We start from the raw sequence: 18059 nt of genomic DNA, 5'->3' as shown, positions 1-18059 counted from the left end.
TGGAGCTATTACAAGGGGGCATAACTATAGGGTTCATGGTGGGAGATATAGGAAGGATGTCCGAGGTAGGTTCTTTACTCAGAGAGTGGTTGGGGTGTGAAATGGACTGCCTGCAGTGATAGTGGAGTCAGACACTTTAGGAACATTTAAGCGGTTATTGGATAGGCACATGGAGCACACCAGGATGATAGGGAGTGGGATAGCTTGATCTTGGTTTCAGATAAAGCTCGGCACAACATCGTGGGCCGAAGGGCCTGTTCTGTGCTGTACTGTTTTATGTTCTATGTTCTAGATGTAGTTTATATGGATTTCAGCAAGGCGTTTGATAAGGTGCACCATGCAAGGCTTATTGAGAAAGTGAAGGGGCATGGGATACAAGGGGACATTGCTTTGTGGATTCGGAACTGGCTTGCCCACAGAAGGCAAAGAGTGGTTGTAGATGGGTCTTTTTCAGCATGGAGGTCGGTCACCAGTGGAGTGCCCAGGGATCTGTTCTGGGACCCTTGCTCTTTGTGATTTTTATAAATGACCTAGATGAGGAAGTGGAGGGATGGGTTGGCAAGTGACACAAAGGTTGGAGGTGTTGTGGATAGTGTAGAGGGATGTCAGCAGTTGCAATGAGACATAGATAAGATGCAAGACTGGGCAAAGAAGTGGCAGATGGACTTCAATCCAGATAAGTGTGTGGTGGTTCATTTTGGCAGGTCGAATAGGATGAAAGAATATAATATTAAGGGCAAGACGCTTGGCAGTGTGGAAGATCTTGGGGTGCGGGTTCATAGGACGCTCAAAGCAGCGTCGCAGGTAGAGGCTGTGGTTAAGAAGGCGTATGGAATACTGGCCTTCATCAATAGAGGAATTGAGTTTAGAAATCGGGAGATAATGCTGCAGCTGAATAGGACCCTGGTCAGACCCCACCTGGAGTACTGTGCCCAGTTCTGGTCGCCTCATTACAGAAAGGATGTGGAAGCCATAGAAAGGGAGCAGAGGAGATTTACAAGGATGTTGCCTGGATTAGGTGGCATGCCTTATGAGGATAGGTTGAGAGAGCTAGGTCTTTTCTCCTTGGAGAGGCGAAGGATGAGAGGTGACCTGATAGAGGTGTATAAGATGTTGAGAGGTATTGATAGAGTAGATTCTCAGAGGCTTTTACCCAGGGCTGAAATGGTTGCCACAGGAGGTCACAGGTTTAGGGTGCTGGGCAGTAGGTACAGAGGAGATGTTAGGGGTAAGTTTTTCACTCAGAGGGTGGTGGGTTCGTGGAATCGGCTGCCGGTAGTGGTGGTGGAGGCGGATTCGATAGGGTCTTTTAAGAGACTTTTGGATAAGTTCATGGAAGTTAGTAAGATAGAGGGTTATAGGTAAGCCTAGTAGGTAGGGACATGTTTGGCGCAACTTGTGGGCCGAAGGGCCTGTTTGTGCTGTAGCTTTTCTATGTTCTATGTTATGGGACCACCCCCTTGTTTCTTACCATTACAATGACTAGATTTCAAAAGTACATTGATTTTCAAGTAGTTTGGGAGATCTGAAGGTTGTGAAAGGCAACGTACACAACAATGTTGTATTTATATGGTGCCTTTACTAGAATAAAACATCCCAGTTGCTTCACAGGAGGGTTAGAAAGCACAAATCGACGGCGTCATGTAAGGAGATACAAGGTCAGATGACCAGTGGGCAGAGAGGTATGTTTGAAGGAGTGTCTTCATGGAAGAAAGAGAGTTAGAGAGATGTAGGACTTCAGGGAAGGAATTCCAAGCCTCGAGGTTGCTGATAAAATAATTGAGTTTTGAAATACTTGGAATCGTTTCTCGAATCCTTTGCACAGCTGAAGAGCTGAGCATGGTGGTAATGAATAACTGATAATTCCACCTGTTAACTTGGCATTCATTATAATGTTCTGTCACAGCAAATAACAGTGCAATAAGTCAAATTCCCGGGACTGTTTTCATAGCAATTCTTGATCCAACATGCCACAGCCACTATATATTTGCACAAAAGACTTCTGACAACTCTCCTAACATCGATTGACGGTGAAGTTTTGTTGCCCTTCCCAACGAACAGAAACCTTCCCACAACCTGCAGACTGACATTCCTTGAGGGTGTACATCATCGCATGTATAAATGCAATGAAAGACAGGTTGGGTGGCTCAGTATTTCACAGCAGTCACATGTTGCAACTAAGACGATAGAATTTGAAAGGTAGGGGAATGGGATAGAACATAGAACATAGAACATTACAGCGCAGAACAGGCCCTTCGGCCCACGATGTTGCACCGACCAGTTAAAAAAAAACTGTGACCCTCCAACCTAAACCAATTTCTTTTCGTCCATGAACCTATCTACGGATCTCTTAAACGCCCCCAAACTAGGCGCATTTACTACTGATGCTGGCAGGGCATTCCAATCCCTCACCACCCTCTGGGTAAAGAACCTACCCCTGACATCGGTTCTATAACTACCCCCCCTCAATTTAAAGCCATGCCCCCTCGTGCTGGATTTCTCCATCAGAGGAAAAAGGCTATCACTATCCACCCTATCTAAACCTCTAATCATCTTATATGTTTCAATAAGATCCCCTCTTAGCCGCCGCCTTTCCAGCGAAAACAATCCCAAATCCCTCAGCCTCTCCTCATAGGATCTCCCCTCCATACCAGGCAACATCCTGGTAAACCTCCTCTGCACCCTCTCCAAAGCCTCCACATCCTTCCTGTAATGTGGGGACCAGAACTGCACACAGTACTCCAAGTGCGGCCGCACCAGAGTTGTGTACAGTTGCAACATAACGCTACGACTCCTAAATTCAATCCCCCTACCAATAAACGCCAAGACACCATATGCCTTCTTAACAACCTTATCTACTTGATTCCCAACTTTCAGGGATCTATGCACACATACACCTAGATCCCTCTGGGTGTATGTGTGTATGTGTGCATAGGAAACTCCTCTCACCCTTTCTCTTTGCAAGATTACTCACACACAGATCATTTGTGTTCATGTCCTTTACCTCCATATTAATGTGTAAAATAAGAAAAAGGTCTAGAAAAAGGAGTATAAACTACTTACTCATGTGATGGAACGGACTGCATAGGGCTGTGTGCTGAAGGAGGCACCTCATTGATGCAGTTACTTAAAAAATCGAACTCCCGCTCGCATTTTATTGCTTTCATCATCATGGGATCTTGTTCAGCAGGATTAAGTAGCTGACCTACACGACAGAAAACAAAGGAGCTGTTAATCAAAAACTATATTTTTTGAGGTGCACGGCAAAATATCGCGCATTTATATTCAGCGGTAAGCAGCTTCGCATTGAATCTCGCGTTACATTTACATCAGTGACTGGAATTTAGTGACAGTGTATTACCAAGTCAGGAAGGTGTGATTCTTACTCACTTCCTCGTGGATGGTTGCAAAGTTGCACATGCTGCTGCCTAGAAAGAGGTCGGGCACCAGGGATTGCGCAATGCATAAGAGGACCTAAGAAAGGAGGAGAGATATTAGAAAAGGTGAAGTACTCAAGAAAGCAAATAATGGATCACGAGTGGGATTTTACAGCTTGGAGACCCTAAAACCCCGCCCGAGGTCAATGGACCTTCCCGTTGTCTGCCCCTCGCCCACTCCGATTCCCGTGGCGGGCGGGGCAGTAGAATTCCGATACACTTTTGAATTTTATTAAATATCATCCCTGGTGTGCAGAAGGAGGCCCATCGGGCCTGCACCTATCCTCCGACAGAGCATCTTACCCAGGCCCACCCACCGCCCTATCCTCGTAGCCACACATATTACCCCGCTAATCCCCCTAACCTACACATCTTGGAACACTAAGGGGCAACTTATCATGGCCCATCCACCTAACCTGCACATCTTTGGACTGTGGGAGGAAACGGAATGTGCAAACTCCATACATTTAGTCACCCAAGGCTAGAATTGAATTTGGGTTCCTGGCACTTTGAGGCAGCAATGCTAACCAGTGTGCCACCATGCCATCCTGACAATTTCAATGTCAATTACTTTATATGCAAATTTTAGCTGTTTTATCCAGTGCCAAATCAGGTGAGATAGTGATGAAAAGGCAGCAGAGAGATCTACTACCACTTCTTAGTTTATTCCCTACGTTCCTCCCCTATCCTGCCTTGACTGCCATTCCTTCCCTGACCATTATATGTAAATACTGGCTGGGCTGGGGTGAGGAGTAATTAAGAACATGCTCTTCCATTCCATTTCTCTCCCATCCATTTCTATTATTGCCATACTCATTACTATCTGGTGGAAGGTGCTGGCAGACCCGAGGTGGGGTAGTCATGGCCCTGACATGCAAGGCATTGTGGGAAAAGGCACTGTCGAGGCCTCCTCCCCTCCAATCGTGACCCAATGCAGATATCCTTATAGGCCTTGGTCTCTCTGTCTCTTACAAGAATTACAAATATATAGTTCCTGCCATCTTCAGAGGCTTTCTTCCCCCTTAAGGCCCCTCACAGGTGCTGTCACAATCTACCCATAGCAGCACTGCTTTAATTTCCTCTTCAATCATGTCGGGATCACTTATGGTGTTGGAAATCTCACTGGGAGAGCCCTGTGTATGGCCAATAGCTAGGTCCGGTAAAACAAGTCAGGGCAACCAGGGGGAACTGCAGGAGTGTGGAAGGTCTGCCCTACTGTGATCCCAACCCTGGGAGGAATACCCAACCCATTCTGCAAATATACTTAACCAAGCTTTTGGGAAATTAAGTAGTATTAAAAAACTTTGAAATAAGTTATCGCTTTAATTGCCAGCATGGCTCAGTGGGAGCCGTGTGTGTGTACTTTCAACTCTGAGCTAAAAGGTTATGGTTTTGTGGCCTAGAACTTAAAAAATCTAGTCCAACGCTTCAGTGTAATACTGAGAAGAGTCCAAATTGTCAATAATCTCATACGTCTGCAATGAAATCATTAGTGCATATATCAACATTAAAAAGGGCAAAGTTTGCTGACCCTGTAGACTTTTATGACCTGCTCAGATAGTACAATATAGGCCCCAGAAAGTGCACTCACCTTGTCGATTATTTCTCATCTCCTCCTTTATCATTATAGATTGTGTGTACACGACAGGCTGTACTACCACTGGGTGAATGACCGAGTACAAGCCTGAGCGGGATAACAGTGGAGCTGTAAGCACTGTGGGGATGGTTAGCGGCATGCTGATAGGAGGTTGAGGTGACCTCTTATTAGGTGAGCTGGAGCGAGATATGTTCATTGTCGGAGATGCAGAAGTTAGCATAGTCATTGAATAGGGAGAGGAGGGGGCACTTGACATATGTGGAGAATGTCTTTTATTCAGTGAAAGATCGACTGGTTCAATTTGGCTTCCATTAGCCTCAAGCGATTGAAAGAGTCCACTGTGGCAGCCATGGGAATAAATGATGCTGTGTTTATTCTCAGGTTTAATATCGTTCTTTATTCGGACCCTATACCCTTGTTGGAATGGCTGTAAGAAAAGAATGGAGAATTATTAGAAAGAAGTTTAAAACGACAACTCTGGAATCACACAGTTAGATCACTACAGTTTTTAATTACTTTGATCATTTGTGAAGTAGAGTAATGAATATTTCACTATGCTGAGATTTAGGTATCTGTGATTGTAGAATATATTCAGGAATCAGACCATTTAATTCCTTTAATTGCACGATTAATTGTCGTACTGAGTAGCTGAACCACATATATCTTTCTCAGTCTGTGTGAACTAGCTGACCTGAACTTTGACAGTAATGGACAGGGTCACTAAAATTGACCTCAGTACCTCACCAACTGTCAAAAACGTATTTGTAAAGTTACTTCTTCTTTAAACGTTTAAGAACGGAAATAATTTCCACTTCTTGCTGTACACATCATCAGCCCAAAATGACACAGTTGGGGTCTAAAATTATGAATGCTTTAAAAGCATGCATCTGAAACCTCTCTCCCTACGTGAACGGAGATGTTATCCATTTCTGTCAAACATATTAGTATCTCCAACAAACTTGGGGAGAGAGGGACTTCAGATGAAGATACTAAACATTCACCAGTAGAAGTCAGCCATTCTCAGGCAATGAAGGCCGCGATTCTCCCATCGCGACCCGCAACTTTTCTGGCGGGTCGCGGTGGGAGATACGTGTTGCCAGCCTTGTTCCAGGATTTGTGCATGTGCCGGGAACGCATGCACATCTCCCAGAGCCGGAGAACAGTCGCAGGCCAGACCACGCTGGAAACCGACGGGAAAGCAGGTAAGTAATTTGAATCCGTTTTTAATGTGTTTTAAATGTCTTTTACATTTCATTATCGGGAACTTACTGGTCCCAATTGAATCTCCCACCCTGCCAGGAGTGCTTCATTTCAGCTGGGTTCAGACTAGCTTCCCACGTTCGGAGAACTAGCGGGAGACCCTGCTGGAATGAAGGGAGGGGCAAATGGGGCGCCCCAGGGGGTTGGGCGGTGGGGGGGTTGTGCCCCCTGGCATGGGCACCCTGGCAGTGCCAGCCTGTTCCTCCTCCTGGCACTGCCCAAGGGGCAAAGTGCCCATGCCCAGGTGGCACCTTGGCACTGCCCACCAGGCATCAGTGGGGGTGGAGGATACTGCTGCCACTCTGCATTGGGATCAGTTGGGATGGAGGGAGGGCAGCTGAGGGTGGGTGGGGGGGGGCTGGACATCAGGGCGCTCTGAGGTGGGGAAGGTCAGGGCTGGCCTGGAATTGTTGTGGGGGTCATGGAGGGGGCTGGAGGGGCAGCAAACGGGGAGTCTGACAGATCGGGGCCACTGCGCATGCGCAGAGTTCCAGAGCTGTCAAACTCCGGCATGAACAGGCCCCGCCCCCCCCTGGGTTTTTAATGAAGGTCACGATTGGGACTTCTGCAGTGCACAGAGTGGGGAGGTTCGAGTTGAACTGACAAAACAGTCGAGATCTAGAACAATTTTCCCGCCAATTCAATGCTTTTGGGAGAATCGTGGCCAAGGTTTCTCATATTTGAACGTTGAAGTGAAACTTTGGCATAATTTCAGGGACAATGGAATGGTTTCAATCCTATCTTCCTGGTATAATCCAGATGGGTGGACATTTAAAACTAGCCATTACTTACCAATCCCAGAGCCACAGGAACTGGCAGATTCTGATGTTTCACTTGCTCACTCTGCTTTCCTGAGCAGCCGGCAAGGATATCTGTCCATAGCATTTTGGACCTCGATGAGGTCATCTGGGCCCACCTGTAACTTTAACTCAGCGGCTCAAGCAGAAAGTGAGTGAGTGTTTCCTGGCACACCAGCCCAGCGGAGGACTAGAGTAGACCTCCCCCAAAACTCAGAGGAGCAGGAATGCTCCTTCAGGGAGTTATAAGGGGAAAAAAAATGTATGAACATTTCCTAACTGGCAGCATCAAGCTTAAAAAAAGTAACACATAGTTGAGATTTTAGTACAGGTGCGCAAAGGTTAAATCAGATACCTTGAATTTAAGCCAAGGTTTCCGGAGGCAAAGAAAAACACCTTTGAATCGTGTCCCAACAGTAGACTAGCGTATAGAAAAATGCAATTATATTGATGCTTGCTGCTAATAGTGATGTGAATGGTGGCCTTTTAAATTGGTTTCTTGTCTTGTTACCTCACAGTGTAATTATATAGAAAGGAACTACTGGAATTCATAGGGTTGGAGGATATGTACTGGATTCAAACTGGAAGCTAAAACTACATTTGCAGTAATTTGCACGCGTGAAATTAGAACTGTCACACAAAACCCAAAAGGAAACAGGTGCAATGTGACTACAACAGAACTTCATCAGATCTGGGGAGTGGGTGGCACAGTGGTTTAGCACTTTTAGATATTCAGTGCTAAAGCATCCCTTCATCCACTAAATTTAAAAAGATGGAATAAAGGGAAATTAACGTTAACTATATGCAAATTAACAGCGATTAGAATGAAGCAAATGACACAATAAGTGATGTGAATGACTTTGGCCTTTGAAGAGGCGCTGTCTTCAAGTGAAGTGCTTGATTTGTCGTTTTTAGCCCCTTGGTCTTCCATACTGTTTTACTGAAGCTCAATGGAAACTCGAGAAACACGACTTCATCTTTAATCAGACACTTTGCTGCCTTCCAGACTCAATAGCCGGAATCTTATCACTGTTCACATTGGCAAGATTCTCCCATCCCACTGCAGTGAACGGAGATTTAGCTGGCCGCAAATTCTCTGACCTCGCCGCAGTGGGAGCGTGACATGAGCGGCAGGTAAGATTACGTCCATAATCAGGTTAACAATTTCAAATCACAATCCACTTTTTCAGGTAGCAGTGTCTGGAAATGATTTAATTCTTGTCGTTTACCATTCTCCTTGAGCCATTCTTTAATTGTTCCATTATTACCCCTTTTAACTTGCTCCATCATCCCTTTTGTTATTTAATCTCATCTGCCCTCCACCCAACACAGACTTTCCCTTTGGTTCTGCCCATTCCCTCTTTCCCTGACTCTATTTAAGTCCATTACATATCAAACTATTTTAGCTTTGAGGAAAGGTCACTGACCTGACTGTAACTCTGTCTCTATCTCCACAGACACTGATAAACCTGCTGAGTGTTTCCAGCTTTTCCTGTTTTTATTTTAGATTTCCAGCAGTTTATTAAGGCACTATAACTTGGTGACACAATTCACACAGAAATGTGTTGTTGCATCACAACGATATCATGAACTGGTGATATTTATGACCATTTGGCTTAAAGTTGCATGACTGCTAGTTGTTATCTCTTCTCTGTGATTGAGACATTGCTCTTTTAAGACCCGCATGTTGTCATGTTAAAATTCTGATTGGTAGATTGCCAGATTTATCGGCTCATTTGCTTTTCTGAATGTCTGCTGCAATTCATAGATGTGAACAGACTGATAAAGTCAATGATTGTAAATGGTTTTCCATGGAACTGGTGACAAACACAGATTTTTTTTAGAATAGCTGGAGTGATACAGAAGAAAATTAAACTGGCCGTGATGTCCTTTTTTTTAACTCTTTCGTAATATTCACCCAGCTCCTAGATCCCAAGAAGAGGTTCTTGTTTCCTCAGCTCTTTATATGTTTACTTGTTTCCGACAATGCAACTTCAGAAAAGTACCAACTCATGAACAGTTTCTTCCCGGCTGCCATCAGATATCCACTCCATCTGACGAAGGAGCAGCGCTCCGAAAGCTAATGGCATTTGCTACCAAATAAACCTGTTGGACTTTAACCTGGTGTTGTTAAAACTCTTGCCATCAGAATGGACCATCCATATTAAGCTGATCTTTCTCTGCACCCCAGCTATGAATGTAACACTATGGGGGTGATTCTCCAGCCCGCGGTGCTGCATTTCTAGCGCAGCGGGCCAGGAGAATCTAGTGGAGGCCATTTTGTGCACTCCCCGTTGGGTGCCCCGGCCTCCGCGCATCTCCGGCAGCCAGATTTCTGGCGCCATCAGATCTGTGCTGGAAACAGGCACGGTGCTGCATAATGTATGCAGACCCTCATTTTAATACAATTTGAATATCATTAGCGGGCTCGCGACTGAAGTCTCTGGGCCTGCCAGCCTCTCCCCCATTCACTGCAGCTGGCTTTACAGTAGCTCCCCACTTGCAGGGAGCTGGCACTTGACCCTGCTGGAGTGAAGGGGGAGCAATCGAGGCCCCCCCAGAGGGTTGGGCATGGGAGGATGCCCCCTGGGCATTGCTACCTTGGCGGTACCAACCTGTGGGGTTGGGGGGGGTCCCACGACCACTCTGCACTTAGGCCTGAGTGGCAGAGGGAGATGGGCCAGCGATCGGGGCTGAGAGGGAAGGGGGGGGGGGGGCGGTGGGAGAAGGGGTCGAGGCTGGACGGGGCATGTTTGGGGGGGGCAGCGATGCAGTGGTCATGGGGTTGGCCAACGATCGAGCTGGCCAGCAATTGGGAGGCCGGCAGACAGGGGCCACTGCGCATGAGTCGATCTCGGCTCATCTGACAGATTGGTGCATGCGTAGTGGCCCGCTCAGCGCTATGCTGCCGGCTCTCTGGCAGAAATAGGCCCCGCCCCAGCTTTTGGGACGGTTTCATGTTCGTGCGCTCTGCAGTGCACAGAATGTGGGAGATTCATTTTGAAACTCCTGCTGAAAAAAACAGTTTTTACTCGAATTTGACACTTAGAATCTTTTGGGGAGAATCGCCCCCTATATTGTGCACCCTCTCCTTTTCTTCTCCCCTATGTACTCTATGTTTTTGTCTGTATAGTGTGCAAGAAACAATACTTTTCACTGTATGCCAATACATGCGACAATAAATCAAATCATTGACTGTGAAGTGCTTTGGGACATCATTGGGTCATGAAAGGTGATATATAAAAGCAAATCTTTTCTTTCCTTGTTTCCTTCCCAGAGGAATTCCAAGAATCTGTGCGGCTCCAAGTTACCTGTGACTAGATTCCCAATCAGACTACCTGTCAGACACGCCAACATTAATTAGCATGATTGTCAATTCGATGTTTTAATCCCTTTTACATCTCTCTCCTGGTGATGTATATGAAACGGTTTTGGATTTTCTGACCAGCTGGTTATCCTACTGATAAAATCATTGCGTGTACCTAATGTGTTACTGAGCTCAGGCACAACACTGGAGAAACACAGAGTTCTTTCTCAATTTCACAGGGAGGGGAAATCCTCAGTATGATCACCATGGCCTATCTTGATGAAGTTCTTATAGACTTAATTAATTGCAGCAATGCCAGCAGAAAGGAAGAAATCTTATTTTCTTTTTACTCAAAAATTAGACACCATCAAAACTACGGGGCTGCCCACATCTGCCAAATTCCTGCAGTGCTGAAAGTGTCAGAGATAAGGCATTAGTCAGGGTACTTCAGCAAACATCTTCATCATCTTGTAAACTTAAATTCTGCCCCTTTGGTAAAAAGATGTTGAGCGGAATTCTCCCCAAAAAATTCTAAGCGTTGAATTCAAGTGAAAACTGGAGTAATTCAGCCTGATTTTTTCAGTGGGAGTTCGGAGAAGAATCTCCCACACTCTGTGCACTGCAGAGGCCACCAGCGTGAATATCATTAAAAATTAGGGGCCAAGACCTATCCCCGCTGGAGAGGCTGAAATCAGTGCGCTGAGTGAGCCACTGCGCATGCACTGGTCTGTCAGTGCTGAGATCAGCACATGAGCAGTAGTCCCGCACTGCCGTCCTCTCGATTGCTGGCCAGCTCAGCAACCCCTGCAATGCTGACCCTCCGCCCCCTCAGCCTGATTGCTGGCCCCACTGACCATTCGCAGGCCCAGCCTTGGCCCCACCCCTCCTGGTCCACCCCCAATCCCAGCATCCCCCCCCCCCCCCCCAACAGTTACCCCCTGCCTCCCCTCCCCCCACAGCAGGGTGACTGCCCACTCCGGCTAGTCTCCCCCCCACCCCACCCCACCCCGATCGGTGGCCTCCCTCCTTCCCCCACTGATCCCGACTAGAGAATGGCAACAGGACCCCCCACCTTCACTGATCGCCACCTAGGCCCTGCCCCATCAGACCTTGTTCCCTTGGCACTGCCTGATGCCCAATGGGCAGAGCCAAGGTGCTCCTGGGGATGGGCACTTTGCCCCTTGTTCAGTGCCAGGGGCACAGGCTGGCACTGCCAAGGTGCCAATGCCCAGGGGGTACCACCCCCCCATTGCCCAACCCTCTGGGGGCCTTGATTGCCCCCCCTTCACTCCAGTGGTGTCAGGCCACTAGTTTCCCATTAGTGGGGAGCTACTCTAAATCCCGTTGTCGAGTGAGGGGGGGGGGGGGGTGACGAGAAGCTAGCAGGCCTGGAGACTTCAGTCCCGGGCCGACGAATCACATAAAAAATATATTTAAATTAAGATTCAAATGACTCACACACCTCCCCACCGATATCCGGCATGGAGCAGACACCACTGGAAATCCGACGCTGGGAGACGCTATCGGGGCGGGAATGCATGGCCAATCCACTTAACCATCTCTCCACTCCAATCCCATGCATTGCCCGCCGTGAGATTCTCCCAGCCCATTTCGCTAATTTTTTAGCGCAGTGGGATGGGGGAATCGCGGCCATTGATAGATCATGTAAGAAAAGTGCCAAACATTTATAGCTTTTTGGTGAAAGTAGTAAGTGAGGAGTGGAGAGATGGTTAAGTGGATTGGCCATACTCAATTGCCACTTAGTGTCCCAGGATGTGTGGGTTGGGGGATAAGTGGGTTCTGGGGATAGGGAGGGCCTGGGTAGGATGCTCTATTGGAGACCCAATGAGCTGAATGGCCTCCTCCTGCACTGTACGGTTTCTGTGCTAGCAGGACTGGCTTATTACATTTTTGTTTGATATATTTTATATAGATGCTTTGTTCCCCCAATCCTGTTCATTTCTATCTAAAATGCACTGAATAATTAATAAATTACTCTGCGTCCCATTCACAATTACTGGCAATTGAGTTTTTCTTCAGCATACATTGCTAAAGAAAGTAATATCTACATGAACAGTGGAACCTTCAAGGATGAACACTGTAAACAAGTGTCTTTCTGTAAATCTTCTTAGTCAACAGGCAAATCTGTGGCAATTAACCAATATCCTAATTCCTCCTGCTCATTAATAGGTACCTGAGAGATTTGAATTTTATATCTCTGCTTCCCCAATTTAATGCATCATGGAGTGCTTTATTCAAAAAGTTAACAGCAGCCTCGCCTTTGCTGAATGGTCACGTTGAGCTTTGTTGAATATGAAACCTTATTTGTACTGTCAAACCTCTTGAGATTACATTCGCTTCTCATCAGGATGGCCTGCTCTAAGCAGAGTTCCCCTGAGTCTATGGTGAGGGTTGTCTTAAATCAGTTCATGCACTGAGAAGTAGAGAATTTGATTTAATTAAATTGTTTGCCAGTGATGAAGCACATTTCCTGCAAGTATTAATATCAGTCTTATGTAAATCATCTGCTCCACTGCTCCAGACGAAACTGAGGTCAAGAGAAGACATTTTCCCTCGGAATTTAACGGGAATGAATACTGTCTCATATTTTGCCTTTTCCTGGCATCAGCAACAATGAGCTGAAACGAGCAACAGGTACAAATTTATAACAACATGTATAACTATCGGATCTAATTCAGTTGCTTTGCTAGCTCAGGGATGGAATCTGTGCAAACAGAATGTACTGGAGGCGACTAGACTTGCTCTGTTAAAATTGTCACAGCCGATTATCCAAATAAAGAAGAGCATAAGAACGAGGAGCAGGAGTAGGCCATCTGGCCCCTTGAGCCTGTGCTTTGGATAGAAAACCTGTTTTTTTTATCATGTACCGCACTGTACAAAATAACACTTACTAAACAAGTAATATTTATAACAATAAATAGGGGGAGGTGATGGCCTAGTGGTATCATCGCTGGACTATTAATCCAGAAACTCAGCTAATGTTCTGGGGACCCAGGTTCAAATCCTGCCATGGTGGAATTCGAGTTCAATAAAAAGATTTCTGGAATTAAGAATCTACTGATGACCACGAAACCATTGTCCATTGTCGAAAAAACCCTTCTGGTTTACTAATGTCCTTTAGGGAAGGAAATCTGCCATCCTTACCTGGTCTGGCCTATATGTGGCTCCAGAGCCACAGCAATGTGGTTGACTCTCAACTGCCTCTGGCAACTAGGGATGGGCAATAAATACTGGCTAGCGACGCCCATGTCCCACAAATGAATAAGAAAATCATAAATTGATAGTTTTCTGAGTGAGAAAGAAGATAATCTTCCTCGTGGAAGTTGCTAGAACTGTATGAAGTGGGACTTCTAATTTTTGATGGCTCCTTCAAGGTTTGAGCATTCGAAGTGGTGTTGATCATTGCTGCTTTGCTGATGATGCATTGCTGCTGGCATTCAGCATGTTGGAATAAAATGCAATGCCTGCTAATGTCTCACATCTGATACAGTTCTTCACAGCGTTGCACAGTATTCATTTTAAATTCAGTCGGAATTTTTTTAAGCTTGGCTTATCTATTGGTGCTGACACTTGAGTTGGAACCAAGAAGTTATGAATTTAAATCTCACCACGTCAAATTGGAAATTCAATAAATCTGACATTAGGAATAAACAGATCAAGTAAGCTGTTGCAAAGTTGTAAAAACCCAACAGGTTAATAAAGTGAAACAAATGCAAGGCTCAAAACCGACATTTGTGAGATGCTGTGAGTCATCAACAGCAGAATTACATGCCACCATAATTTGGGATCTCATGACATATAATTGCTATTCCTCCACAGTCACTGGGTCATTGGGACTCCTTAACAGGAGTGGGCAGTGCTATACCAGATAGACTGCATCAGTTCAAGAAGGCAACTCACCACCACTTTCTCAAGTACAATTAGGGATGGGCAACAAATACTCACAATCCACGAAATAATAAAATAAATATGACACATGATTCTCTCATCAATGGGGCAGCACCAGGCACACCTGAAGATGAAACATCAACCTAGTGAAGCAGTTGCACAGGGGCATCTGCATGCAGTCACACCAAAGCAGTAGATTCTATACAGGAAAATAGAATTCAAAACCAATGTATCAGGACACGTACCACATCCAGTGAAGAATGTGCGGTCAATCAAATCATAGAATCATAGAATCCTATGATTCATTCAGAAGGAGGCCATTCAGCCCATTGAGTTTGCACCGACCGCAATCCCAACCAGGCCGTATCCCCACAACCCCATGGATTTATCCGAGCTAGTTCCCTGACACCAAGGGGCAATTTAGCAATGCCAATTCACCTAACCAGCACATCTTTGGACTGTGGGAGGAAACTTGAGCGCCCAGAGGAAACCCACATAGACACGGGGGGAATGTGCAAACTCCACACAGACAGTGCAAGCTGGGAATCAAACCCGGGCCCCTGGCGCTGTGAGGCAGCAGTGCTAACCACTGTGCCACCTATAAATGATGGTAACAGATTGAAGTGTTTGCATGTGCCTTCAGCCAAAAGTGCTAAATGAATAATACTACTGCAGCCTCCATTTGAGAGATGTTCAGTCACTTTAGATAACACCCATGACATTAAAAATCAATTGATATCCTGAACATAGGAACAGCATCTCAGTGGTAAGATTGATAACATGTCCAACAGAATTGGCTTTCCCCGGCCCAAGTTATTCCAGAACAGCTATGACACCAGCACCTGCCCAACAATGAAGCACATACGGAATCTTCCACCAGCAATCTACCAAGTGGAGGATAGTCAATAATAGTTCCAGGGCCCACATGGTAAAACAGGTGGTCAAATGGGCTCCTTTTTATTTAAATGGTAGGAACTTGATTGATCCACAGAGCGTTTTGTGACTTTTCTCAAGCTGCGTTTTTGGATTTGTCCAGAAAAGTCTGGTTGAACAAGATCTCCCTTGCACGACCCCGAATTATTCTCAATACTTAAAATATTCATAAGTCTCTATGCTGAGAACAGATTATTCTCAATACTTAAATCATGTTACTAATTAATATGAAATTAAAACACAAGATCCTGGAAATAGTCAGTAGATCAGATAACATCTTTGAGAAGAGTAACAGAGTTAATATTTCAGGACAATGATCATCCTCCATACCCTGAAGTATTATCTTGGTTTCGCTCTTCATAAATGTTGCCTGACCTGCTGAAAATTTCCACAATCTCATGTTTATTTCAGATTGCCGGTGTCAGGAATGGGGGTGAAAACTCTGGACTCAGGCCATGCCCACCATTTTTAAACGTTTCAAAAATAGGCCCAACTCCACAAAAGTCCAACCCTAAAGGTTGTATATATTGTACTGTTGCAAGGAGTGTCACTAGATGGTGCTGTATTTGGGCCACACAATCAGTCAAACTGTCCATGCTACAGGCACACTGCTTGCCTGTGTCCCAGCACAGGTCAGAATAGCAATGCTCTGGCTGCTCCTTCTAGTGACACTTTTGATATGGACTGTAGCAGGGTGATGGCTGATGACTTTGTTCTGATTTATGTTTTGCCTTTTAACAGTTAGCCGTACTGACAAGTCCCTCATTTTACCCAGTGAATAGCTGAGACAAACAGATCAGAAAGGTTGGGAGTGCACGGAATCAGACAATCTCCACCAGACCATAGCACTGTTATTAAAATTGGCTACCCCCCCCCCCTCCCGCCCATATAAACATGAGGGCACTGAGTAGAGAGCAAATCTCCCACTAACAAATTCAACATCCATCCATCTAGCATATTACAACAGTCAGCTCAGTGTGGGGGGATAATGGTGGACTAGCCACCCAACATACTTACCCCCCCCCACTGAAAACACATCCGGCAGGGTGACCATAAAATCCAGTCCATATTGTTTACAAACTAACAAATAGTTGTGGCAAAGGTAATAATGGCACCTGATGAAGGGTATTGGAAGATGTTCTGCATCTAGAACAAAGAAAATTACAGCACAGGAACAGGCCCGTTGGCCCTCTAAGCCTGCACCGACCATGCTGCCCGACTGAACTAAAACCCCCTCCCCTTCCAGGGACCCGATCCCTCCATTCCCATCCTATTCATGTATTTGTCCAGACATCCCTTAAAAGTCACTTTCGTATCTGCTTCCACTACCTCCCCCAGCAGCGAGTTCCAGGCACCCACCACCCTCTGTGTACCAGTATCTGGGAACAGTATTCTAACAAAGAGCCAATGTTTTGAGAAGAGGAGGGTGAATGATGGGGAGAACTTGGCTGAAGAATTAAACAAGCAGCTCATTAATAACAGAAGCTCCTGAATATTTTGTAACTCTTGTTCCTTAACCAAGGCACACTCCACAGTTGCAACTTCTAGTCTTGTCTGATTTAGTTATTATTTCTACAGAACTGTTTAACAACATTTTGTTTGTACTTAATCTTTTGTTACACCACTAGTTCACACTGAGTTACCATTCAAATTCCACCACCCACCATGGTGGGATTCGAACCTGGGTCCTCAGAGCATTACCCTGGGTCTCTCTATCACTAAGCCACCGCCTCCCCATGGACAGAAAACAGAGAGTAGGCATACACAGGACATTTTCAGGTTAGCAGGCTTTAACTAGAGAGGCACCACAGGAATCTGCAGTTGGGCCTGAGGGGGCTGAGCGTTATACATTGAAGTTTGCTGATGATACAAATTCTGGTAGGAAAATAAGCAGGGAGGAAGATGCAAAGAGGCTGCAGAAGAAAATAGGCAGGTTGGGTGAGTCAACAGGCAGATGGAACACAATGTAACAAATGTGAAGCTATCTACTTTAGTATGAAAAATAAAAAAGCAGAATATTTTCTCAATAGTGAAACACAGATTGTGTGAAATATTTGCATTTGTGGGGTGGGGTATGGGTGTCCCTGCAGAAGAATCACAAAGTTAACATGCAAGTGCAGCAAACAATTAGGCAGGCCGAAGAGTAAAGTAATCTTACTACAATTATACAAGGCATTGATGAGGCCACACCTAGAGTATATTGTACAGTTTGTTCTGTTTCTGGAAGGAAGGACAAACTTGCTCTAGAGAGAGGGCAATAAAGGTTCACTCAGCTCATTTTTGGGGTGAGGGGATTGTTGTACGAGGAGAGATTAAGTAGACTAGGCTTATAATTCTTGGAATTTAGAAGGATGAGAAGAATTCAAATCGAAACATATTAAATTGTTATGAGGTTTGATAGTGTAAGTGCTTAGAAAATATTCTCCCTGACTGGGGAATCTAGAAAGTGGGGTTATCGTCTCAGACAAAGGGATTGGCTATTTGGAACTGAGAAGAGGAAAACTTTCTTCACAAAATGTGGTGAATCTTTGGAAATATTCACTCCAGAGAGCAGTGCATGCTTATTTGTTGAGTATACTCAACAAAGATTGACAGAGTGGGGTAGAAGACCAATCATAATAGCATTGATAGGCAGAACAGCTCAAGGGGCTGTATGACCTACTCCTGCTCCGATTTCTTAGAAGTGGAATCTGTTTGAACCTGTCCTCATCTGAAGTCCACAGATGGATATTTCCAGCAGAGGGTCATTGGATAATGATCATGGGGAGTGGAAATTCTTGCCTGGGTTCTCCTTTTTACCCCAACTGAGATTAACTAAT

The 18059-nt window shown here is 45.4% G+C and overlaps 1 protein-coding gene across 5 annotated transcripts in view; it reads right to left on the bottom strand.

Moving 5' to 3' along the window:
- LOC144495671 (Krueppel-like factor 3) overlaps positions 1–18059 on the bottom strand; it is a 92389-nt gene that overhangs the window by 24948 nt on the left and 49382 nt on the right. For all 5 annotated transcript variants that reach the window (XR_013498309.1, XM_078216000.1, XM_078215968.1 and 2 more), the window contains exons 4-6: positions 5029–5461; positions 3391–3474; positions 3064–3205 (exon numbers count right to left, since the gene is read on the bottom strand). Coding sequence is in view for 4 of the 5 variants with exons in the window: in XM_078216000.1 (XP_078072126.1) it covers positions 3064–3205; positions 3391–3474; positions 5029–5461 (659 nt within the window). In the remaining variant the exon portion in view is untranslated. The remainder of the gene's footprint in view (positions 1–3063; positions 3206–3390; positions 3475–5028; positions 5462–18059) is intronic.

The sequence above is a fragment of the Mustelus asterias genome, chromosome 1 (genome assembly GCF_964213995.1).
Source record: "Mustelus asterias chromosome 1, sMusAst1.hap1.1, whole genome shotgun sequence".
Classification (NCBI taxonomy): domain Eukaryota; kingdom Metazoa; phylum Chordata; class Chondrichthyes; order Carcharhiniformes; family Triakidae; genus Mustelus; species Mustelus asterias.
This window is presented reverse-complemented; position numbering and strand designations above follow the sequence as displayed.